This window comes from Cenococcum geophilum, assembly GCF_001692895.1.
Source record: "Cenococcum geophilum 1.58 unplaced genomic scaffold K441scaffold_3, whole genome shotgun sequence".
Taxonomy (NCBI): Eukaryota; Fungi; Ascomycota; class Dothideomycetes; order Gloniales; family Gloniaceae; genus Cenococcum; species Cenococcum geophilum.
In genome coordinates, this window is record NW_027137561.1 from 2,495,477 (window position 1) to 2,519,372 (window position 23,896).

Sequence of the window (23,896 nt, forward strand, 5' to 3'; positions counted from 1 at the left end):
TAAGCCTTAATTAGCAGGAGGTGGATGTTAAAATAAATGAAACTTTAGAGGTGGATTTTGTATTAACCCCTATTATATATTAAGTTAATACCTAGTATATAGGTATTAAGGTTCCTAGCGACTATACTAGTAATATAGCTTCCTAGAGAAGTTAAAGCTACCTTCTACTTCTTATATTCCTTCTCTATTATCTTATACCTTTTATAAAGAATTTAAGGCTTGTCCTTCTCGTCCTTAGAAAGGGCTATATATAATATTATTCCTAGCTTTATATCTCAAGGCCTAGGAAAGACTGGTTTAAGTAATTAGGGTAACTAATCCCGTTTAGTTAAGGGGTTAACATATTTCTATACGTCTCCTATTCGAGCTTAAAGCCTAATAAGGTCAATCTATTCGTCCTAATTAGCTTAGTTTAATAATATTACCGTTATAGTAACAGCTGAGATAGGTTAAGAAGTTATATTAAAAGGTACTTATAAAGACGGATAAAGGATTTAGTAATAAACAACCATTTAATAAGGGGTAGAATTAATTAAATTAATTAGTTAAATAGGTGCAATATCGTAAGTCACCCGAGCTTATAACTGTCAATCGGAAAACTAAGAGATAAAAAGAATAATAACTGTCTATTAAAGCTGGCTCTAGAAGCTATCTATATACTTGAGGTAGGTGGCAAAAGACTGACGGAGACGCCGACGACGATATGTAACTGTTACTCAATTGCCACCAGGTCGATATTGCCACTCAGTCGGTAATAGGTAATGGAAATCCGACTCAAAATCCGACCTGGATCGACAATTTCCTTACGCTGTAAACACAGCCACGAATCATGCTACGACACTCACACAACTACAAATTACGATATCAAAGGGCTAATGGCTTTACCTTAGTACGGTTGATGAAGGTACACAAGATATTAGAATGGGGTTGACACGATTGGGATAGGGCTAGAGTTGATGAGATCAGAGGCCTTCATTAGGTCGATAATTGCGTGTATATTACCTCCTTGCTAATACCGCATTATAGAGAGAAATCCACAAGCCACAGTCAGCATTGCTAAGTATCAAGCCGCTCCTTTAAGCTCTACAAATTTGCATTAGCGAAATTCCTACTGATGGATGACTATATTCTTACGCTTAAAGTGCAAGGAAACCCACTGATAGCAACGGTGTACTCTAAACGTTCTTTCTCAGTCTCCAAGAACTTCACCTCAAGACGAAGTGGGTCGCTGTCTTTCTGCGAGGGTTGCTGAAGTTCTACCTCGAATTTGAAGGGCTTTTGATGGTCACTTGATTCTAGTTGTTTGTAACTGCCTTGCTCACTTATTATTTGGAACCCCTTAGTCTTGGCCAGCAATAAGTCCAATGCTTTAGTGCTAGTCCTGAGCCTACAATAGATCACACCTCTGATCGCAGTGACGTGATTGTCGTTGCTGTATGACATGGATTGTAGCTCAAAGAAAAAGAGGCTCGCACGAAGGCGCAGAGCAACCTCCCGTAAAACGTCATTTGGGTACGGCTTGATTAACGGTTCGTTTGAGTGATAGGCCAATGGTGCAGGGAATTTATATTGTCGTGCTTCTTCCTGCATGTTGTCGATTTTTACGATGGCGTCAAGTTCTGGCTCTATCTTATCTGCAAATTTGACGTTGAGACGCCTAGAGCGCGATATGACCGATTTCTCTGTGACTTGCAAATAATCTTTCCAGCGCTCTTGCCCATTCATTCGGGTCATAAAAGTGTTGTAAAGGGTTGCTACCCACGCTGGCACAAGCCTCCAGACAGAGGGGATGTCAGGAGAGGTGGATGCCTCCCCTGAGCCGATTGAGAGCACGAGGTCAAAAGGAACACTCGACCCCCAGACTCTCTTACTCTCACTGACAGCAATGTGGATCGGATTGTTCTCTTGGAGACCGCCATCGTAGCAACTCCTTCCCATATGTCGATAAGCTTCGAAATACAGGGGTGCCGCTGAAGTGCATCGAGCCCTAATCAGATCTTAGTATGAAGGCTACCAATCTATACATATTTGCTAGCACGTGAAGAGGTCAGAGCTAGCTTACACTTCCCATGTACTAATTACTGAGTACAGATATTCTGCTTTATGAGAACTCAGTGTTGTTGTCGATAATTTATTGTCAATCAATTAATCGATATCGCTTATTAATAAGGTCGATATCGCTTAAATTATTGTTAATAATTCTTGGCACACACTTAAATTTTGCAACAACTTTAAACATCTATCTGTTTCCCGTAATATACGAAATATAGATTCTAAAATTAATCTATCTTCTTTAACCCCTTTAATTACTTAAGACTTAATTAATACCACGGAAAAAAAGGGTAGAAAACGCTCAGCTATTAAAACTTAGGCCTACGCACGCGAGCTAAAGGATAGAGAGCCAGAATGTTAAGGAAAAACCCTTATTTTCTATTGCAAATACTATTTAGACCCGCCTTGTAGTGCTATAGCTAGTAATAGCTTCCGAAATTACCTTAAAAGTAAGCATAAAGTTAAGGTTAAATCTACTCTAGGCCTAGTTAAATTAGTAACTCTTAATTAACTATAATAGCTATATATTAGGGCAATATCCATAGGTTAAACGTAATAGCTTAATGTCTAAGTTCTTTAGAAAGTTCTAGATAAAGACGTTATTAATAAGGTACTAGTTACCTTAATTATTATAGGAAATCTTCCGTTCCGCATTATTAAATAGCTAGAGTTTTATACCTTTTGTTAAGTTCTTAATCCGAAAGTAAAAGGTAATATTATAACCGCACACTCTAAAGTTATAAAGAAGATTAAAAAATTATGGCTATTATATAAAGACGTCGTATAAAAGAAGCTTCAGTCAGTAATATTAAGTATTTATCTTTTGCTTAATATTTGGACCTCTTTAAATTAATTTCTTTTTCTTAGGATCTATGCCCATTTCGTTAAATTAATTAGCGAAAAGCTATTAAATGCTCTTATTACGCTTCGTCCGGTTATAAATTATAGTAAAAGTAAGCAATTCTCTACTCTTCTTCTAGTTCTTTAAGAGTATAGGATTATATAAAAAATTAGTTCTATTGTTTCTAACAATGGCTCTTTAAATAATACTCTTTATTAAAAACTCGGCATCTACCTCTAAGAGGAAAAGATAATTAAGTAGGATAATTTATATTAATAGATTCGCTATATTAGGCATATTATTAATTTAGCTATATAAGCCTTTCTATTTTAGAATCTAATTAAAATAAAGTAAGTTAAATAGTATAATAAATAGGAAGAAATAGGAGAAGTTAAAAATAAAGAAGAGAAGCGGGTAACCTTTTAAATAATAGGTCCACTTAGAAAACTTTATAATATTATTATATACATTTACAGTTCCGCTAATTACACAAAGAAGTTTAAAGCTCTAGTAGGAAGGATAATTTTACTTAATAATTAGATAAGATGGAATAGCTAGTATTTAATACTAGTTATAGCAATTAAAAAAGTAGGAGCTATTAACACCTATTTAAAGAACAACTTCGCCGCGCTTAAAAAGGACTATCTCTACCTAAGTAACTAGGATTGGCTTCGGAAAATTAAGATATTTCTTTAACTATTCTATTAAGCAATACTTAAAACTTAAGGATATAACGCAATAATTAATCGTGTACTATTTACGATAGATATCCTTATTTAATACTTTAAAAAGGCTTTCTTTAATTATACTAATAATAAGGAATTTAGCTCCTAAATTTAAAAGGGATAGGAGGCCTTTAATAAGTACTATACTAAGATAGACAATTACCCTCTCTATATAGCCGCTCTTATTCTTTATCCAAACCGTTATATTAAGTACATTTACGCGAATTGGAAGGTAAAGTGGTAAAAGCCTATATTTAAGAAGGTAAAAGAGCTTTAGGAGTTCTATTAAGAAAGAAGTTCTTCCCCTCCTATTTCTTTATATAAAAGGAAGTCTACTTAAGATTAAGATCTTAATGTGTTTAATCGGATTACTTAGGACCTAGGAAAGTATGCTTAGCTAATAAGTTAAAATAAGTATAAAGACTATTCTAATGGAGAACTATATAATATTAGAAAAATTTCTGCTCTTAAATAGTAGTATCAAGATTAATAGAGAAAGCATTGGCTAAGGTTATTATATATAGCAATTAATATTTTATTAATTCTGGCTATAAGCAATATACTAGAGCGAGTTTTTTTAGGAGGGCGCTATATGATTTTATAGGAAAGGGCACGGCTAGGAGCTAAAAATATTAAGAGAGTAGAGTATTTAAAATATTGTAAATAGAGTAGTATTATAAAGGATAAGCTTAGTATAACGGGTTAAATATATAGAGTCTTAAGAAGATTTAAAGCAAAGCACTATAGATGCAATAGGTTAGGTCTATATAACAGTGCTAGAGCGCGTTACCTGCCAAATTCTGCTATATTCTGCTAATGGGGCAGGTAGAATACGGTAGAAGTTAAGACGGTGGAAATAGGTGGGCGTATGTAAGACAGTGCAAGGTATTACGGGGTAGTCCCGTGATAATCCACCTGTGTCTACCGTCCACCTGTTTCTACTGCAAAGATAATAGTTCTATATAACGGTGCTAGAGCGCGTTACCTGCCAAATTCTGCCATATTCTGCTAGGGTTCTGCTATATTCTGCTAGGGTTCTGCTATATTCCGCTAGGGTTCTGCCATATTCTGCTAACAGGGCAGGTAGAATACGGTGGAAGTTAAAATGGTAGAAACAGGTGGACGTATATAAGACAGTGCAAGGTGTTACGGGGTAGTCCCGTAATAGTCCACCTGTGTCCACCGTCTACCTATTTCCACCGCGAAAATAAAGGTTTTGCTTACCGCCCTTAACCAAGCCAATAGCGATTTTCTATCCCGGGGATAGAAAATCCTAATTAGTTAATTTAATAAACAGAGCTAGCGGAACCCTATACTATAACAATATAGCAGAATATAGCAGAACCCTAGCAGAATATAGCAGAATATAGCGGAAGACACGCTCTAGCACCGTTACGGGCCCGTATACAATATAGCACTTATTAACCCAGCAACCAAGCACAATTAATACTAATCATTATTAATAAGGGTTATTAATATTAATTGGTATTATAAAGGATAAGATTAAGATAGGGTTTAAAGCGTAATGCGGTTAATACTAAGCATTATTAATAAGCGCTGTCAATATTAATTGATATTAACGATTCAATTTCAATATTGATTGAAGCCTTATCGCGTTATTGAAAACAACACTGATGAGAACCACCTCGATTGTAATTCACGAGGTACATAGCCGTCGCCGGTTGTACAGTCGTCGTTACAGCAACTCGAGGAGAGTGCGGGAGTGACGAATCAGAATTCTGTCGGATGCCGAAGAAGTATTGATTGGGGAACATCGCCCTGAACATGTTTTCTAAAGCTTGGGTATCATAGATTGACCCCCGCACCACCCTCACAGCCCATACAATCAAGGCATTGTCCGCAAGGAATTTCTTCTTGAATCCTAGACGGCATATATCCTTGAACTTTGTTATACAGGTTTTGGTATCCCATTTGTGAACTCCAATTGCGAGCGCGATCAAGCCGCCTAGAATTCGTATTTAGCTGAGCTCGTTTTACCGAGGGCCCTATTAGATATAAGCTGGAACCCACCTGCGCTCGTCCCGACTATCAGATCGAAGAAACTCCAGAAAGGAATTTTGAGGCCTATCTCTTCCTCCAGCCTCTGCATAACCTCTAACTCGACAATACCGCGCATGCCCCCTCCATCCAATGACAAAACCCTGATGCCCGATAATTGAGGCGTAATATTCATCGTCCAAGGCCAGCTCCCTGAAGGCTTATCTGTAGCACAAAGGAGGCATAGATTATGAACGACCTGATCAGAGTACCCCTGCCCTTCTTCGGTCTGGTCAAAATCTCTAGTGCAAGTTTTGCAAATAACATGGCCACATGGCAGACTATATTCCGGTCTTCCAAAGAGGCAGGAGAAACAAGTGTTCGTGAAATTGTAGGTAGCTAATCCGGGCGAGTCTTCCTGCTCCAACGGTTCCTTAAACTCTGCGGCTTTTCTGAGAAGTTCCCGATGGGTTTTCAGTGCGAATTCCCTCCTCTCACCGCTGCTATCCTTTTCATTTAATTGTCTGAGTAATTCGGTGACTTTGTCCCCTACGTCTTTGACGAAATTATTCGTATTAACATTATGACTTACGAAAGACCCCTCGCTGATGATATTCCCAAACCTATCTTGGTGCCCCTTGGTATGGCCAGACCGTGTATTAACACAACATTCGCTTGAGGCTGAATCAACAAAAGCACATTTGATATTTTGATCAAGGAAAGTGTCGAGAGTTTTGGAGCAGAGTCTCTTGGTAGCGTCATCGAACACAACTGAGGGGCTAAAGACAAGCGCTTTTGCAAATCATCAGCGCGGTAACATATCCATCAGGGAACAGGGTCGCGAGTGAGCACTCGCATTGCTACACTAACTTACCCATGCTCTCAGCTTCCAGCGTGCGCCGCACAAAGCAGGAACCCAAAATCGCGGCGACAAATCGAAGGTCTTCCACAGCCATGTCTGACAAGTAATATTCAAAAAACCGAATTAAATCTACTTCTATTGTATTAGGTAGGTCGGTATGGCGCCGGCATGTACTGAAATTGAAAGGTACGTTGTTGTTCTGGGCAAGGTGCTTGAAGGCATGATCGACGACTATAGAAAACTGGACTGAGTCAAGCTTCATCCAAGCTTTCTCTCTTGCCTTCTGAACTCTTTCCGTATCTTTCTGAATCTGCTCCGACAGCTTAGCGTTCTGCTGGAAGATGATATCGGCCGTCCCAAGATCACCATACCCCTGGAGGGGTACGTAGTGGACATGAATACTTGAAAAGTTGCGAAGAAAAAGAGCCTTCATCGTTTTGTCGCCCTTCTACAAAAGTTTCTTAGTCATATCTAAAACTAAGGAGTGAAAAATGCTTGCCTTGCTAGCCATAGCCCGCAACTTATTGCCCCCCTCTATTTCCTTCTCTACCACAGCAAAAAAACCCTCTGTTGCTGCCCCCAGATCTGCAGAAATCCATCTCTTATCCTCTATTGTAGGCTGATTAAGGACAATGATGGCAGCTGGGAGTACATATTGGTTGACGGTGTTATGTGCTCCGATGTCACTCCATTCCAGAAGCTTAAGTGCAGTTTCAGCCCACGCTTTTGGGTTCCGAGTGACTAAACAGATGACATCGCTAAAGATGTATAGAAACCTTGGATAAATTTCTTTAACTGCAGTACTGCGGTCTACAATCTTTCCGTTCTTGCCACGAATAAGGTATTTCCTTCCGAGTTTATACCAGCCATTCTGATGCTGTGCGCAGGCTGGCTCGGAGCCTTGAAACCCTTCGCAATCAGCATAGAACTGCGGTGTCGTAGTGCCAAATGTTGCTGGGTCTGCATATAAGTTGACTTCTCCAGTTGTGGGAATGAATGCCGAAGGTCCAGCAGAACAGCCGGGAACTGGAGCCTCAACATTTTCGGCAGGTATTCCTTTGTCACCGGCGGCTTTCCATATTAGGGTGCGGACTAAGAAGTTTTAGAAACAAAACCACAAAACATAAGCACGAATTTTGTAGTGAAAGTGTGGGCTGCGAGCTTACTCAGGGTCGATTTTCCTACTCCAGTCTCCCCAACAAATGACGTGATGCTCGGGAACTGACGCTTTGTGCTGTTGACAGACGCTGTCGCAGATTTTTCGGCCAGTTCAGTAAACCTAGCAGTTTCAATAATTCTAGCAATTCAACCAGATTTGCTGCCCCCGATGTAGAGACCGAACCATTTAGCCATCTCATCTTCTTTGAAATTTTCACTTCGGGTAGTCATATCTAACAAGGCACTGGATGTTCCTGATACCCATGACCAAGCTTTCCTTAGAATTTTTTGGCTTGAAGAAACTTTTTGATGTTTTGGTAGTCGTTCAATATGCCACTGGAAGCATGAATCGCAGAAGATTTCATCACAGGTACATTTGACGTCTCCTTCAGCTGCTTCGCATTTCCCACAAAAACCCACAGTATCCTCTTCGTTACCAGAATTCGAAGTCGTAAATTCCGATGCATTCATGCTGGTTTGTTAGCAATGAATCGCAGACGGTATGCTCAGATGGAAAATCGGTCGGAGTGGCGGCAGGCTGAAAAGCAGATCGATCGCTTTATCTAGGTACAAAGCGGACTGGGATTATGCCGAAGTAAGAAAAGTCCGCATATGTAGGTTGAATGCAGTGGTTCGACTGGACGTACACTCATCATATGACTCTAGACCAGAACTTTCAATTCGATCATTGTCGTACTAGGATGCATGAGGGTATCGAGTTTAATGCAAGGCTGGCGTGACTCATCGATCTTAGGAGAAAAACGGGAAATGATCGTAAGATAGGCGTAAGGCTGAGGCTCTTTTGCATGACGCTAGGCTTGAAGACTCGTTGGCTCTCGCAGTCTTGCATACTTAGGAAGTGCTGTATCTCAAAAGCCTCGTGTCACATGTTTATTGGTGTATATAGAGAGTATACATGCCATGCAAATTATGCCTGGCATTGGACCTAAAATGATATCAACATCTGTAGATTCGAGTATTATGACTTATTCTGGAGACTTCTGACTGGCATTTGTTGCTTGAATAACACTTACCACCTTAGAATGTAGGAAGCTCGATTGCTGCTCATATCTTCTAAGTCAGTATAATCGAATAGATAATTCTGGAAGCAGAAGCATTTATCCCAGCAAAGATTTAACCGGGTAGCGTAGGCTGAGAGAGACGTAAGGGCGAATAAGATAGAACCTGTAGGCCTGTAAGCGTCGAATATTAATAATGGGTGAAATAATAATAGAATACGAAGCTCGCCCATTGGATGAGACAGCCATGGCCGAGCTTGCGGTTGCTAGCGGGTAAGACGTTGAAAGTAGCGATTCCAGCCAGCACTTAAGTCAGACGTGGTACTTCAGTCTACAATTAGATCAGCCTCCACAACCGCTCCAAAATCACACCACCTCCCGGCATACAGTACATCACAAAGAACTAACGCACACCAAAAATATTGACGAACGAGTCTTTCTCCCACACGCCGCCTCTCCAGGGCGCCACCCTAACCAATTTCCTATCAAAAAACAGCAGAATATCACAGCCTACATCCACGCTCGAACTACATACAACGGTATTACCCGTCCCAGCCTCCCATGCTTGCCTCCATCCATGCATCTTCCCTCCTTTCCACTCTGGGGCGTTCGCCGGCTGTCAAAAGGCTTCCTTTCCCTTCGTTCCTCGCTTCCATCTTTCAAAAAAAAACCAATGCCAGAATAGATCTCGCCTTAAGACAGCAGAGAAAACGCGGAAGGGAGATTCCCTAACAGGTACACAAACGAACAAAAGAGAAGTCGATAAACTAATAACAAATTCCGCGCGCAAGAGAGAGGGGGAGGTTCGAGGGCCAGTATTAAGGAGTGTATGTGTCAGATATAGTTTAAGTAGAGAGCTGAAGTAACAAAGAGCATACGCAAATGGCAAAAAAAGGAATAAAAAATAAGCAGCGCCCTCGAAGTCGCAAGAAAAGAAACAGAATATCGCGCCGAAATCCGATCCAAGATGCGAGTTATAGATTGTAGGTGTTCCAAAAAGGTGCGATTTTAAATCAGGTAAGCTGCGCGCAGGCAAAAGATAAAAAGTGGACTAAATGTAGTTAGTGGAGCAAAAGTATCGGACAATGAAGCGGATATCGAAATAGAGAGAACTTGGGGGCAGCTAGCTCTATTGTGCCCCGATTTCCTCCTCGGCCCATCCGGGCAGTCCGCCGTCGCCCTGGATCGCGAGGCCATAGCCGCCGTTGCCGCTACCGAAGCCACCAATGCCGGAGCTCAGGCTGCCGAAAGCGTTTTGTTGTTGTTGCTGCTGTTGAGGTCCTTGAGACTGCTGCATAGGCTGCGCAAAGGGACCTTGGGAGAAGACTGGCAGGCTGACGGCGCGGGCATGCTGGGCGCGGGCGTTGAGGTTCGAGGGCGCGAGGAGGCCGCCAACGGTCGTGGCTCCAGTTCCGTTAGAGCTGCCGCTAACCAGGCTGAAGCTCGAGGTGCTATTGTGTGCGGTGTGGGACTGGTGCTGCTGTAGGCTTGGGTTGATGTCGGCACCGTAAAAGGCAGCTTGTTGCGAGGCGAAGGCTTGTTGCTGTTGCTGCTGCTGTTGTTGCAAGTTGGCCTGCTCTTGCTGGGCTTGCTGCTGGTTCTGTTGTGCTTGTTGGAGGTACATCATCAGCGGATTGTTGCTGCCGGTATTAAGAATGTTTGCAGGCGTAGGTGCTTGCATTCCTTGATACTGGCCATTCGAGCTGGCACCAGTGGAGCCGGGTGCCGCTGATCCCGTTGGGGAGACAGAAGGTCCGGTCTGGCTTCGAGATGGCTGAAGTCCGTTGATGGGCGATGGCGACTGCATGCCATCATTGCTGCCGGCTTGTTGGTTCTGCTGGTTCTGGCTGGTGTTAATTTGTCGTGGTGGGTTACCGCACCGATCCTTGCCGAAGTTGACCTTAAATCTCTTGTACTCCTCCCGACCTCGTACAGCCTCAATTGCTTTGATGGCGTTGGCGATGTTGGTAAAGTTAACGAACGCACAGCTCTTCTCCCTCAAAGCGTTCACGAGTTCAATTTCGCCGTATTCAGAGAAATCCTGCCTCAGACGCTCCTCGCTCCAAGATTCGTCGAGATTACCAATGTAAACATTTCGCGAAGCACCACCGCTAACTGCCAATGCAATCGCCGGAGGAAGTGCTCCGGAGTGCTTGCCCCAGCCAATTTTCAGGCGACGGTTGTGAATCATTAGTCCCTGGAGATTACTTAAAGCATAGAACGAAGCTGCTGAGGTAGGATCGATGAATGTGACGAAGCAAATGTGCTTGTCTGGAATATAGCGGATGTGGTGCAGCAGGCCACCTCGTACTACATTGCAAATCTCTTCAATCGTAGTCTCGGGATGAATGTTGCCTAGGTATACCGTTCGGTTACCGAGGTTGTTCACTCCACCGGCTGAGGTCGCAACAGCTGCTGCCGCAACAGACTGCTGGGCAAGCGCATTGGAGATAAGGTCCCTATCAGCGCCATTGAGAACATGAGCATATCCTGGTGCAATGCCAAGATACTGTGCAGCGTTCTGCTGTTGGGTTTTCGAGACATACGCGCATCTGTCCTTGCCATAGTACACACGTCGTGGTGCTTGCCACTTGGGTTCTTGAGGCAGTTGAGCAACAGCCTTGATGGCGTTACCGATGGACAAGAAATGAACGAAACCAATAGCCTTTTCCCGAACGATCTTCACAGTATCAATAGGCCCGAATTTGCCCAAATCTTCACGGAGCTCTTCTTCAGATACGTCCTCGGAAAGGTTGCCGAGATAGACGTTACGCGATGCGCCGGATTGTTGTACAGCAAGTGCAACGGAAGTGGGAACCTGAGATGGCTTACCCCAGCCAATCTTGATATCCTGGCCTCTGATGGACAACTTTTTCAAGATTGCGTCAGAGTGGAAATGTGTGGCGGAGCTGCTGTCAAGGAAGGATATAAAGGCACAGTTCTTGTCTGGCAACAGCCTCACAGATTCGATCTGACCACTTCTTACATGGCCAAGAATCTCCTCAGCCGACGTCTCAGGAGGGATATTTCCCAGGTAGACTGTCCGGCTTGTACCAGAGACCAAGCCGGGTGCCATATGCATAGGAGCTCCGAATCCACCTAAGCTCTGACCCGCCAAACTTGGATATCCACTGGTCGGTGACTGTGGTCCCCCAAAATATTGTGGTGCATTCATACCCGTGGGTGAAACAAGGCTCTGATATAGCTGTGGCGAAAGCGGTTGCTGCATTTGCATTGGGCTGCCGATCTGGTTTTGTTGATTTTGCTGCTGTTGTGAATTCTGGTTCTGGCCAGTGAAGTTCGAGAAACCCTGGAACTGCGGCGATGTAAAGGCTGATGGAGAACCTGGTTGGAACGGGCTACCTAACAGCAACTGGGACGGGAGTAATGGTGTAAAGTTCATGTCAAACGCAGTCCCAGGTGTTTGCATGTCATTTCCATTTTGGTTGCTCTGTCCAAGCCTGCCAGTGTTAATAGTCGGTATGTTTGATCGCTGAGGGTGCCTGTCAGCATAGCCACCGATGGAAGGCTGGTTGGTATGGAAAGCTCCATGCGAAAATCCCGTATGGTCGCCATTCATGGACTGCTTCGAAAAGGTAGATTGCAGACGATGGGCACTTGGACCTGTCGGGGTAGAGTCTTGATGCTGCATGCCTAAGAGGTGAGGGGGCAGGACAAAGCTGTCCCGCGCGCTTTGAGAAAGGACAGCCGTGGTGATGTATTATTGCGTCCGGTCCTCCAAGTCCCGGACGACGGTAAAATATGTATGGGGGAAGATACGGCTGAAGAGATATTGGAATAGAAGGAAGAGAATGGGCCGAATCGATTAATACACTAACAAGCTCAACCTATCGTAGAATTTAGCAAGGCACACATCGGGGTAGGGGTAATTCCGTGGTAAGACTACAAAAACGTACTTCCTACAAGTCAATCGTAACTGAACGATTAATAGAGTATGTTAAACACTAGAAGCAAAGCCTTTCGTACGGTAAAATGGCTCTTGTCGCTCGAGTTGAGGTGAAGTATTATAGGCAAGGGTACGAAAGTACTTCCAATACGCTTTGGGACCCGGTAAGAGCTGAGCCAGGGGCTTAGAAGTGCACAATGACCGTTTGGAATGAGATGGACAGATATTCTCGCGGCGGAGAATGCTGAAGGCGAAAGATTAATTGGTCGGCGGTAAGAGTGGTCTCGCAAAAGGGAGCTCTTGTGGAGCTCAGTGAAGTTGCGGTAAAGAGCGAAGACGCGAAGACGCGAAGAACAATGAATCAAGGAATGAAGCGAAGAAGGGAGGCCTTTGCAGGGCGACCTTTTCGAAAAGGAGTGAAGGCGAAGACGAAGACGAAGGCGAAGGCGTTCAATAACAAGATGGAGGAAGAAGAGAAGTCGGAGAGGTTGGGCGCATGTGAACTCCTGTCTCTTCTTGGCTCGACTCGTCCACGCTTTCAGGAAATTGGCTGTCCAAAGCAGGTTTAGCGGCCATTTCTTATTTTCTGACCCTGCAAATCACCTCAGCGCCTCACAAACCCTTACCACCCTCACAACCTTCAACGGTGCTGCAGAGCTGCAGAGCTGCGACGCTGTAACAAAATATGCCGGTGCAGGGAGGAAAAAGCATCTGCGTCAAAACGTGAGGCGTGACTGCATTTTTTTGGAGCATATTCAAACACGATGGCAGCTGAAAAAAAACCAAACCCGAGTGAAGCAACGAGGCTGGATCGCTAGATATGCGTGGGCAGCATGTGGGCAGCGTGTGGGCAGTGCCCGAGGGCCCACCCGTTTAGTTGTGGCCTCATAAAACCATGTCATATTCAGAAAACAACTCTTTATTTTATTACTCAGACCATTTATGTGGAAGTTTTCAAGCATCTAATTAAATTATTCCAGCCTAAATTAAGTTGTAGACCTATCTTAAGCTGGTGGGTTTTGGTATGTGCGAGGCCACGACTAAATGAGGTGGGCCTCGGCACGGTGTCGCGCGGCTGAAAAAGTGTTGGGTGCAACCAGAGCCAGCAAAATTGAGAGTGTTCCTGACTAGTCGAGGCGGGCCTGGTCACTCGAGTCTCGCGACCAGCAGTCAGACCCCGTTGACTGCTTCGAGAACAATGACGAATTCCCCTCACCGGCAGCTTCGGGCTAGCGCACAGTGCAATCAAAAGCAATATGCATGTAACAGCCGCGGGGTGGGGAGAGAAGGTGCAAGGGGACAGTTTCGAGAAGGACACGAAGAAAATAAATTGGGGGGGTTTTGCGTGCAGCGTGCCTGGCATGGTTTGATCGCCACTCACCCGTGGAATTGGGCGGTGCTGGGGTGCAGCCTGTGGCGCGTCCATCAAAGACGTGTACCTTGATGGCTTAGTCATGACCTCGCCCTGTCCGCTAACTTCAATTTTCGCCTGGGATGCGTCGAAACTCCACTTCAGTTGACCACCACCTGTCTATGTCTCCATGGCGGAGCTATATCCGTCCATAGCGCAGTGTGCCGTTGTAGCCACAGCTTTGAAGATCCTTTTGTTTCCTGCTTAGTATGTTGAATCCAAAAATCTCTCTGACCACCACCCCGCGTTGCTCAGACTATCCCCAGCAAATCCACAGACTTCGAGGTTCACAGGAATTGGCTCGCCATAACGAATTCCCTACCCGCCAAGGAATGGTACTACGAGGTAAGTTAGCTTGCCAATGGACCTTCTAAGACTCCTAGCATTTAATTGGCGCCCAGAAAACTTCGGAGTGGACTCTTGACTACCCTCCTTTTTTCGCCTACTTCGAGTGGATATTGTCTCAGGCCGCTCGACTGGTTGAACCAACATTGCTCAATGTTAAAAGTCTCGAATATAGCAGCTGGCAAACTGTGTACTTTCAGAGGACGACTGTCATCGTCACTGAACTCGTACTAGTCTATGCATTGCATTTGTGATTGAAGCCCTTCCCCCGGCCTGACAGTCATAGTATTGACTTCCACTTCTAGATATGTCAGGAGCTCACCGTCTAGGAAGCCCGCACATGCTGCCGCCCTTTCAATTCTGCTTTCTCCCGGCTTGTTGATCATCGACCACATCCATTTCCAGTACAATGGATTTCTTTATGGTGTCCTCATCTTGTCTCTGGTTCTGGCCCGTGACCGGTCAACACTTCTTCCGAGCGGCTTGCTCTTTGCAGCTCTGCTTTGCTTGAAACACATCTATCTCTATCTTGCCCCGGCATACTTTGTCTTTCTCCTTCGAGCCTACTGTCTCAGTCCGAAATCGATATTTCGCATCGGGTTCGGCAATGCCTTGAAACTAGGCGCAGGCATAAGTCTCATCTTTGCGAGTGCTTTTGGGCCCTTCGTATATTGGGGTCAGACAGCACAACTCCTGAGCCGACTTTTTCCCTTCTCCAGAGGATTGTGTCATGCGTACTGGGCACCCAATATTTGGGCTATGTACTCCTTCACTGACAGAGTTTTGATCTACTGTGAGACCACCTTCCTTACCCACACCCCTCGTTACTAATGCTATGTAGTGGCTCCATACTCAGGCCTGAACGTCAACCGAGAAGCAGTCAACAGCGTGACAAGAGGCCTCGTGGGAGACACGTCCTTTGCAGTTCTACCAGACGTCCCGCCCAGAGCTACGTTCCTCTTGACTGTACTTTTTCAAGTCGTGAGTATTACTGTTCTATCTTGTTGGGCATCTCCTGATATAAAACCAGATTTTCCTGATCAAACTCTTCCTTCAGCCTACGTGGGAAACATTCGTCGGTGCAGTCACTCTCTGTGGCTATGCTTCGTTTCTTTTTGGCTGGCATGTGCACGAGAAGGCAATTCTGCTTGTCATCATTCCTTTTAGCCTTCTTGCCCTCAAAGATCGCCGTTACCTCGGAGCCTTTCGGCCTTTAGCAGTAGCTGGACACGTCTCATTATTTCCACTGATATTTACGGTTGCAGAATTCCCCGTTAAAACCGTATACACTATTTTCTGGCTTGTACTATTTCTTCTGACCTTTGACCGGCTTGCGCCAGCGTAAGTACTGTCAATTCTCCGGTCGTCAATCGATATCTATTAAACACGGCCCAGGTCCTCACATGCCCGCGTTTTCTTGCTCGACCGTTTCTCGCTGGTCTACATCGGCATTGCCATACCATTGCTCGTGTATTGCTCATTGATCCATCCTATCGCCTTTGGGCAGAAGTACGAATTTCTCCCTCTCATGTTTACGAGTTCTTACTCCGCAATTGGAGTAGTAGGTAGCTGGATAGGGTTTTCTGTAGTATATTTGTCTGCTTAGACATAAATTTGTTCAGGCCAGGCACAAATGCGCCTCAGCACAAGCTTCACATACCGTCGCTCATACCTAGTAGACATCAAAACGCACTAGAACGCCACATGATCATTGCCTGACAGGAGATTCGAATGCAGTAATAGGCGGTTTTGACGCCTTAAGCTATTAAATTCTCTAGAGTATAAGCCAACGCCGATCACTGATTTCGGTATAGCCAACACTAAGGCCGATTGTCGCAAACCTACTGGAGTACCCATACTTCCCCGTTCCTGATAGAAAACAAGGCCTGCTATCACGCATGCGGTTGTTCTGCCGTTAAGGGATGGTTCAATATCGCCCTAACATATATGTGTTCCTAGAAACCGGCATTGCTGCTTGATATAAAGTGTATGCCGGAATGCAAATATGCTACCAAGCAATCCCTTAGACTCAATGAAGGCAGCAAAACGTCCGCTGTGCTGGCATTAATCATGGCGGGCTTTTAGGTTCGGAAGATGGAGCGGTAGAACTGGGCATCCTACGGGCATGCTAGGGGTGGCCACAGGCAGGAGACCTATTAGATGCTCGGCTTTGTATAGACACAACTACAACCCCGAAAAAGCGCGCAAGTGAGCATGTATAGGTACTCTCCAAATTCTTCTCGATCGCAGCACTAAAACGAGCATAAATACGTGGGTGTTGAAGGTGAAGAGCGTGACGGGCAGTGGAGCAGGAGGATTCATGTTCTGGGTAGGGTATTTTACCGAATTCTGCTGCAAGCCAAATTCTTAGCTTGACAACCCCCATCTTGGACGTAGCCGCTTTTGCACGTTATTCACAATGGGCCTCCCTCTGTTGCTTGCCCCAACCTCCGTTCCTCACACTCACTTCCACTCTCACCCCTCTTTCTCACAACCACCACCTCCACACCCACACCCGCCGGTCCATCTCGCAAACGCTTACCAACACGTCTTCCATTTGTTAGACGCGTCACTATATCAGTTTAAGAGCCGCAACCCTGTGCGACATCTTTTCGCGGGCACTCTCCAGTGCTCCGGAGAGTCTTGTCTGGGCGTGAACCACCGGCCATAACTCCATTGCGGCCCATACCTTTGCGCTTCCATCCTCGGGAAGCCCCAGACAGGATCCTGACACCGGCGGCGACTGGTAGGGCTGAGACGTGATAGTTCGGAATCGTTTTTCTCACCTGCACCCCGGCCGAACTACATGAAGCAAGCAGCTTGACAACCATGGTACTAAACGCGTCCCTTTCTACCTGGAGTTCCCTCATGCTGACCCATTTAGGTCCAATACAAGCGAAAGCCCGTGAAGTTTCAACCGCCACCGCCCTTCCTAGACGATAACACCGAGGTATTAGCCTACTCTATAAACAAAATAAACGGAGCACCGTGTACTGACCGTTGTAGGTCTGGGTCATAGAGGCGACGGGTGAAGTCTTCGCTGACTACGAGAGATACCTCGCACGGTAAGCAGACATCCAATTTGGCTGTCGTCTAGGCCGGCACTGACATACTGCAGGCGCGACTTTTACCAGCAGGCAAGTGCTTATACAAGCACCCTGCGCCATGGCTGATCGGCTCTCCGTTACTGACAAACACTACAGAAGAAATTTACGTGTGACGTAACTGGCCACTCTGGGTATACCTTTTTTGAGGCTTTGGATAGCGAAGTATGAACAAATCATGGCGTCTTCAGGACTCTACCCCGCAGTATGCTAATACGCGCGTAGATGGAATCCACCAAGGAGATTGACAGTTACTTTCCAGAGGCTCTACGTGAGCGAGTTTTAAATTTTGTGCAATTCAACCGTACATCTCGGATGGATGATCTTGGTACGTGCAAAATCCAGTGTCGGACCAATTTTTCACTGACACAGTATGTACACAGTGAATCTAGTATTCGAAGTATGCCCGGCCTCCTCATTCCTTAGAGAGGCTTTACTAAGTCCATACAGAAATACAAGGAAGATTACATCGTCGGTGACCGTGTTGTAGTTGATGAACATGGAACCAGACAGCATGGTGTTATACGAGACATAACAGATCCAAACCCGAAGGCCAGATTCATGCCCGATGGAACTCCAATGGAATCCTCCAAACCCATAATATACTACATCATGCTGGACGGCAGTGCGGAAGAAATCATTAAAACCGGGTCGAAAGAGTTCTGTAGGGATCGTAAGGTGTACTCTAAGCTTGTCTTGAAATCCTTCCTACGAAACTCCATTACTCGCGAGGGCTGGAGTGGAGCCCCTTGGGTCGTAAAAGAGAAGATAGCCAACGACTACAAAATCAGTACCAAAGTTCCGGAAACAATGACACGCGATGCGGTCATGGCTCAAAAGAAGGCAGCCGCCGCTCAAACAGCACAGAGCGTACCTGCAGAACATGGAGGCACCTTTCTTAACTTCTTAGCTAGCCACACCCAAACAGGTGCCGCTGGCAAACCACCGGTAAAGGGGCAGAGGAAACTTTCTGCTGAAGACTTCGCAAGGCATAGACAGCAGCAGGTTTTGCAAATGCCACCACACACCAACGGACGGCTACCTCCGTTCCTGCCAATGGCTGGTCCACCTCATCTCCCACACGATATCCACCCCAACTTCCAGCATGGACCTGGCCTGCCAATCAGCCTGTCATTCCAGAATCAGTTCATGCCGTACCAGGTGATCGCCCCGACAACACTACCACCAGCTCCGCCTCCTCCACCACCAGCCCCTCCAGTGAAATATCCAATTGAAGACTTGGAGCTCCAACCGAGACGCAACGGAACACAACGCCCCCCTCTCAAATTCTTTTCCGACGATGTTCCGGCAGGGGCAGAACCTTCCAATAGAGAAACTGGAATCCTAATGAAATCCATGGGACCTCTTTTATGTATTTGGGAGACTCTGAATGTGCACGACGAAGTCTTTTACCTCGATTCATTCACCTTTGATGACTTTGTGGATGCCATGCGGTTCTCCCATGAAGAAGTGGAATGTGAACTATTCGCCGAAGTCCACTGTGCGATCCTAAAACAGCTGGTCGATGAGACCGGCAAAGTGCAGGTTGGGCTTCCAAACATCGAAGATCAAGATGATGAGTCGGAATCTGGAGAGGAGCCAAGCACACCCTCATCTCCAGAACCCGAGATAGAGGCTAAACCTCCGGTGAGAACAACCCGGAGCAGCCTAGCAAAATCTGAGGCGGCAGCCTTAGCCAGGCGTAGTCCTAGTGTCGCGGAGCCTCGCTTGGTGCACAGAGCTGCCGAGCTTCTCAATGAATTTAAGTGGGTGGACCAGTGCAAGGAGAGAGATTTCAAGAATGGAGGTTGGCAGGCCATAATGGTGGGAATAATCCACAACGTGTCGTTCATTCACGGACAGAAGGAAGTGTGTGAGGAGATTCTCACTCATCTTGTTCCAGTGGATACAGAGCCCACATTAGAGAGTATTCGTTTGCAGTATGTCAGCTTAGATGCCAACTTACGCGTTGCCGCATTGGAGATAGCTTGCATGCTCGCTGTCCGCACAGATAACTTTAGGAACCACTTGTCCTCAGCCAGTGAAGAAATGACAACGATCCGGAAAGAAAAGATTGAGTATCAGCGGAACAAGAAAATTCTGTAAGTTCATGAAAATTTCCAGTATGCGTGATCCTACTAAAAACCACAACAGCGTTGAGGAATTACTCCAACTTGATCAAACCAGGAAGATCTTGCTACCTGCAAACATGCCATCTTCTCCTCCACCGGAAGCAAATGAGATTCCGGATGTAACCATGACCGGGACTGAAGATGGTCAAGAAGTTCAAGAAGGCGAAAGCAGTTCGGAAGAAGAGCCTCGGAATATCAGCCGAACACTTCGTCATACTAAGTCTCTAAAACGAAAGCGTGAGGAGGAGGAAGCCCGTAAAGAGAGGCTGAAAAAAGAAAAGGCCGAGGCAGCCAAATCTAAGCAGTCAGCGGAGTGGAAGAAACTCCTTAGAGACATTGAAAAGAAGAAGGCCGAAATCAAGCATTGCGAAGACATGATCAACGAGCAAGACGATGATCTCAGAGAAGCGGCTGTGCAGCGCAGCAAGTACCTAGGAAAAGATCGGTTCATGAATCGGTACTACTGGTTTGAGCGTAATGGTATGCCTTACGGCGGGCTTCAGACAAGCTCAACGGCGGAATACGGCTATGCCAATGGTCGCCTCTGGGTCCAAGGGCCTGATAAATCGGAGATGGCGCCTCTAATCACCGAGCCTATCTTGTCGAAGGATCGTGAAGCCTTTAGTATCACGGTTCCTGAGCGTAGGGAAAAGGACGAAGGTCCGACTCGTCTCGGAGACTCGATTGAGTGGGGATATTATGACGATCCAGAGGATATCGACAAGCTCATCGCCTGGCTAGACGAGCGCGGCAACAGGGAAAAGGTTCTTCGGAAGGAGCTCCAGTCATTCCGTGAGCCCATCATCGAATACATGGGCAAGATGAAGGAGCACAGAGCAGAGGTTGAGCAGAACAAGGCAGAGGGTGACGACTCGGCGACACGCGTTTCGACTCGGACAAAGACGTATATCGACTTAGAGGCCACAAAAGACCAATGCTTGCTTTGGACGAACAGCATAGCAAGGGAGCAGTTTGGCCATATCCACTCGGAACAACCCAGACCAAAGAAACAAAGAAGAGGCGAGCCCAAGATGAAGGTGCCTGTTGGGAAGAATGGGAAGCCATTGACACGACAAGGGACTCGATATGGGAGGTTGTAGTGGGCGCCATGCAATAGCTGACTCTGCATACGTCTATCCTGGAACTCAATTCACCCTCACATCGCATTTCACGAATTACGAACTCACGTCACGATATATCGGCGGCTCCTCCAAAGACACAGGACGTATTCGGCCCATCAAGCTTTTGGTGGTCGTCGAAGACCCAGGTCTACTATTTGCATTATCACGGTGTTGCTACTGTTGGCTTCGATTGCATAGGGCGGAATAGAAGCGACTTTTTTTCTTCCAACTGAGGCAACTCGTATCTATTTTGGACTGTATGGCGCTGGATGGACAGAGCACGGTGTTGTAAAGTAGAAGTGATATGAGGGCAAAAAGAAACCTTCCCAAACAATAAAACTAAGAATTTAATCCAAACATAGTAGATAGCACTATTGAACGTAACTTGGCTATGCACGACTTTTTATCGAAGTTGATAGCTGAAATGGGGGGCCAATCTCACCAGTCTCTCCGCAAACTCGTTCTCCACACATCCGGACAAGTTTTGGGACTAATCCTAATCAGTGCGACCGTAGCCACCCATCTTTGAGGAAGTCTTGGCTTTCCCTTCACCAACATCATCGTGCACCACACGACCACCAACTGTTGATCAACCCTCCAAACCCCCCAACCTTCCCCGATTCTCCCATACATTCTCCCCACCCATCCTTACTGTCTAGCTGGTACCAACTGAACCTCCACCCGCCCCTCGCCCTTTCCGCCACTCTTCATTCATCATGGCCGCGAACGGCGCCCGCAAAAGTACCGCAGCACTCCCCATCCTACCCCTCCATCTCCATGCTGATATTGCTGCCTACAGCGCCCACACCTTCAACGTCTTCCTCAAAGCAAGGCCTAGTAGACCCGAACATCTACAAAGAAGTCTTTTCAGAAAAGGACAAGAAGCCTATTACCATCAAGCTCAAGAAGACAGCTCCGAAGCAGACAGTAGCGGGCAATTGGATGGGAAGTGAGATCATTGGTATGTCGTCCTAACCTCTCCCAAAGCCCATTGCACGCCTCAAGATGAGCGGTAGGAGCTCGCGAGCGCTGCGGGCAAAAAAAAAGCAACAAACGTCGTGGCAAGGCGCAAGGCTTACAGCCCTCCCAGCTGTCGACACGTCCAAGAAGTCGGACACTGCATCGACAACCCCCTCATCACCGCTAGTCAACCCGCTCGACGAAAAGACGCTCTCGGCATTCCCGACTGGCCGCCCGCTCGAAGACAAGGTCGACACGGTGCAATGCAAGCACTGTCGCCGCCCCGTACTGCGCGCTGCGTCCGTAAGCCACATCCGCGACTGCCTGAACAAGAAGCAGGAGAAACTGAAGAAGAAGAAGGAGGCGAAGGAGGCGAAAGACGCGGCGCTGCGTAAGGAGAAGGGCGAGAAGCTCGACGACGAGGAGGGCTCCATCAAGCACAACGCGCGCAAGAGCGCCGTCAAGGGTGCGGCTGCCGACGTCGACGCCGCGAAGAAAGGCAAGAAGCGCAAGCTAGATGCGGACGCGGAGAAGGCGCCGAACGCCAAGAAGAAAAAGAAGGACGAGCCGAAGCCGAAGACGGCGAAGCCGAAAGGACCAGTCGATGTCGAAAGGCAGTGCGGTGTGGCACTGGCGAATGGTGGCTTCTGCGCCAGGAGCTTGACATGTAAGAGCCATTCGATGGGCTTGAAGCGTGCGGTGCCGGGTCGCAGTCTGCCGTATGATATGCTGCTGGCACAGTATCAGAAGAAGAATCAAGCGAAGCAGCAAAGTGAGCAAACTTTTTTTTTCACATGTTATATCCAACACTGGAACTGCTTAAATGCCTTTTTCCATTGTCTACGTGTTCCGGCATCGAGCTGGTCCATCTACCAGCTACGCACTACTCAGGAATTCCCTTCTCCCTTTCCTCCTTCCCCCCTCTCATAATCTCCTTTCCTCCCGACCATCCCTTCCCCGTCATGCTCTGTATTTTCCATTCCGCATCGGATCTTCCTCACAAAACAACGCTAACCCCCACAACAGGAGCAGCCATTGACGCCAACGCCCCGCTAGCAGACGACCTGGAGCCTCAAGGCGCCGTCGACTCAGACGAGGAGCGCGACGCCATCATGGCCGCCATCGCCAAGTCGCGGCCCCGGCCCCTCGCCACCCGCACCTTCATCTCCACCAAGAGCAAGTACCAGTACATCCGCATGAAAGACATGCTGCACAACGCGCTCGGCGGTGCCCGCGGCGCGGGGCTCTTCTCGACCGCAGGGCCCGGCGACGGCGGTGGTGCTGGTGCTGGTTCTGGTGCTGGTGCTGGGCGTGGCATGCTGGGCCTCGGCGTCGCGACGGGCGGCGAGGGGTTTGCGGCTACGGGCGCGGGACCGGGACCGGGGACGGGGAGCGGGTTCGCGACGCCGCTGAGCGCGGGGCTGGACGGGCCGACGCCGCAGTCGCTGCAGTCGCAGGTGCAGTCACAGCAGTCACAGCAGCAGCAGCAGTCACAGCAGCAGCAGCCGGGGTCGAGGCGGCAGAGCCTTTTGGCGGGACAGGCGGCGGCGGGTGTGGCGGGGGGTGGTGGGCCGAGGCAGATACTACCCGGGCAGTTACCGCCGCCGTCGGGTGGGCAGCGCAAGGCGAGTGTGGCGAGTGTGGCTAGTGTTGGGGGTTCGTGAGGTGGGTAAGGAGAGAGCGGGTGCAAGAGGGGCGAGTTGTGCATTGTGACTGGCGTTTGGGTTTAGTAGAGGAAGGAGGGATATGCGAGACATGGGCGTGCTGCTCAGGAGGCTATCTATTTATTCGAATGGCCCATATTTGAGCTAGGCCTGGGGACTGGAGTGGGTGCGGGCGTTTGGATACCTTTTGGGGTAGACTTTTCGGTTTTCTTGCTGCTGGATGCAAGTTGGGATAGTGATACCCCCCGTTCTTTTTTTTATGGATTATGGGAGGTCCTTTGGTACACGAGGACTAGAAAAGAGGGAATGTAATCGTGGTGTCCTGATACGTGGCTGGATATGTGAGTGGATTTATCGTTTGGGGTGCTGCGAAGTGCAACATCTCTGTATGCGATGGTTTGATTTGATCGCGTTTGATCAGATTCATGATGGCCGAGAGAGATATATTACCGGTCATACTTCCCTGGCTCCCTGGCTGTGGATGGAAGGAGTACAGTGCATGGTGGGATTTTTGGATGGACGCGTTCTTGGGAGTTAGGTTGGGATGGGCACTGTAATAGGATGCTGGAAGTAGCTGATGCTGCGAGTTTGTATGCT

At 47.0% G+C, this 23,896-nt stretch overlaps 5 protein-coding genes across 5 annotated transcripts; 2 read left to right on the plus strand and 3 right to left on the minus strand.

Annotated features, from left to right (window-relative positions):
* Window positions 1-928: 928 nt before the first annotated feature.
* K441DRAFT_160285 (uncharacterized protein) lies at window positions 929-1,987 on the minus strand. The gene is made up of 3 exons (XM_067640249.1): window positions 1,135-1,987; window positions 1,003-1,083; window positions 929-947 (listed from the first exon to the last, which is right to left on the minus strand). Exons 1-2 carry the CDS (start codon window positions 1,936-1,938, stop codon window positions 1,057-1,059), a joined length of 831 nt encoding a protein of 276 aa, XP_067509273.1. The 5' UTR covers window positions 1,939-1,987; the 3' UTR covers window positions 929-947; window positions 1,003-1,056.
* A 3,121-nt stretch (window positions 1,988-5,108) lies between these two features.
* K441DRAFT_692572 (uncharacterized protein) lies at window positions 5,109-8,107 on the minus strand (the record flags this gene model as incomplete). Its single annotated transcript, XM_067652579.1, has 6 exons — window positions 5,109-5,584; window positions 5,650-6,408; window positions 6,491-6,926; window positions 6,978-7,570; window positions 7,645-7,757; window positions 7,821-8,107. The coding sequence occupies 6 exons, from the start codon at window positions 8,105-8,107 to the stop codon at window positions 5,235-5,237; spliced, it is 2,538 nt and encodes an 845-aa protein (XP_067509274.1). The 3' UTR covers window positions 5,109-5,234.
* A 1,229-nt stretch (window positions 8,108-9,336) lies between these two features.
* K441DRAFT_160318 (uncharacterized protein) lies at window positions 9,337-12,647 on the minus strand. Its single transcript, XM_067640250.1, has 2 exons — window positions 12,573-12,647; window positions 9,337-12,503 (listed from the first exon to the last, which is right to left on the minus strand). The coding sequence occupies exon 2, from the start codon at window positions 12,305-12,307 to the stop codon at window positions 9,785-9,787; it is 2,523 nt and encodes an 840-aa protein (XP_067509275.1). The 5' UTR covers window positions 12,308-12,503; window positions 12,573-12,647; the 3' UTR covers window positions 9,337-9,784.
* Window positions 12,648-14,015: 1,368 nt separating this feature from the next.
* K441DRAFT_702588 (glycosyltransferase family 57 protein) lies at window positions 14,016-20,972 on the plus strand (the record flags this gene model as incomplete). The annotated part of the gene is made up of 16 exons (XM_067653413.1): window positions 14,016-14,180; window positions 14,240-14,318; window positions 14,375-14,568; window positions 14,624-15,111; window positions 15,160-15,299; window positions 15,349-15,659; window positions 15,714-15,906; window positions 17,203-17,268; window positions 17,325-17,383; window positions 17,437-17,455; window positions 17,522-17,587; window positions 17,648-17,750; window positions 17,806-17,822; window positions 17,873-19,524; window positions 19,577-20,591; window positions 20,874-20,972. The coding sequence occupies exons 1-16, from the start codon at window positions 14,104-14,106 to the stop codon at window positions 20,970-20,972; spliced, it is 4,578 nt and encodes a 1,525-aa protein (XP_067509276.1). The 5' UTR covers window positions 14,016-14,103.
* A 271-nt stretch (window positions 20,973-21,243) lies between these two features.
* K441DRAFT_702589 (SCA7-domain-containing protein) lies at window positions 21,244-23,653 on the plus strand. Its single transcript, XM_067653414.1, has 4 exons — window positions 21,244-21,416; window positions 21,475-21,636; window positions 21,766-22,407; window positions 22,662-23,653. Exons 1-4 carry the CDS (start codon window positions 21,392-21,394, stop codon window positions 23,297-23,299), a joined length of 1,467 nt encoding a protein of 488 aa, XP_067509277.1. The 5' UTR covers window positions 21,244-21,391; the 3' UTR covers window positions 23,300-23,653.
* Window positions 23,654-23,896: the final 243 nt, after the last annotated feature.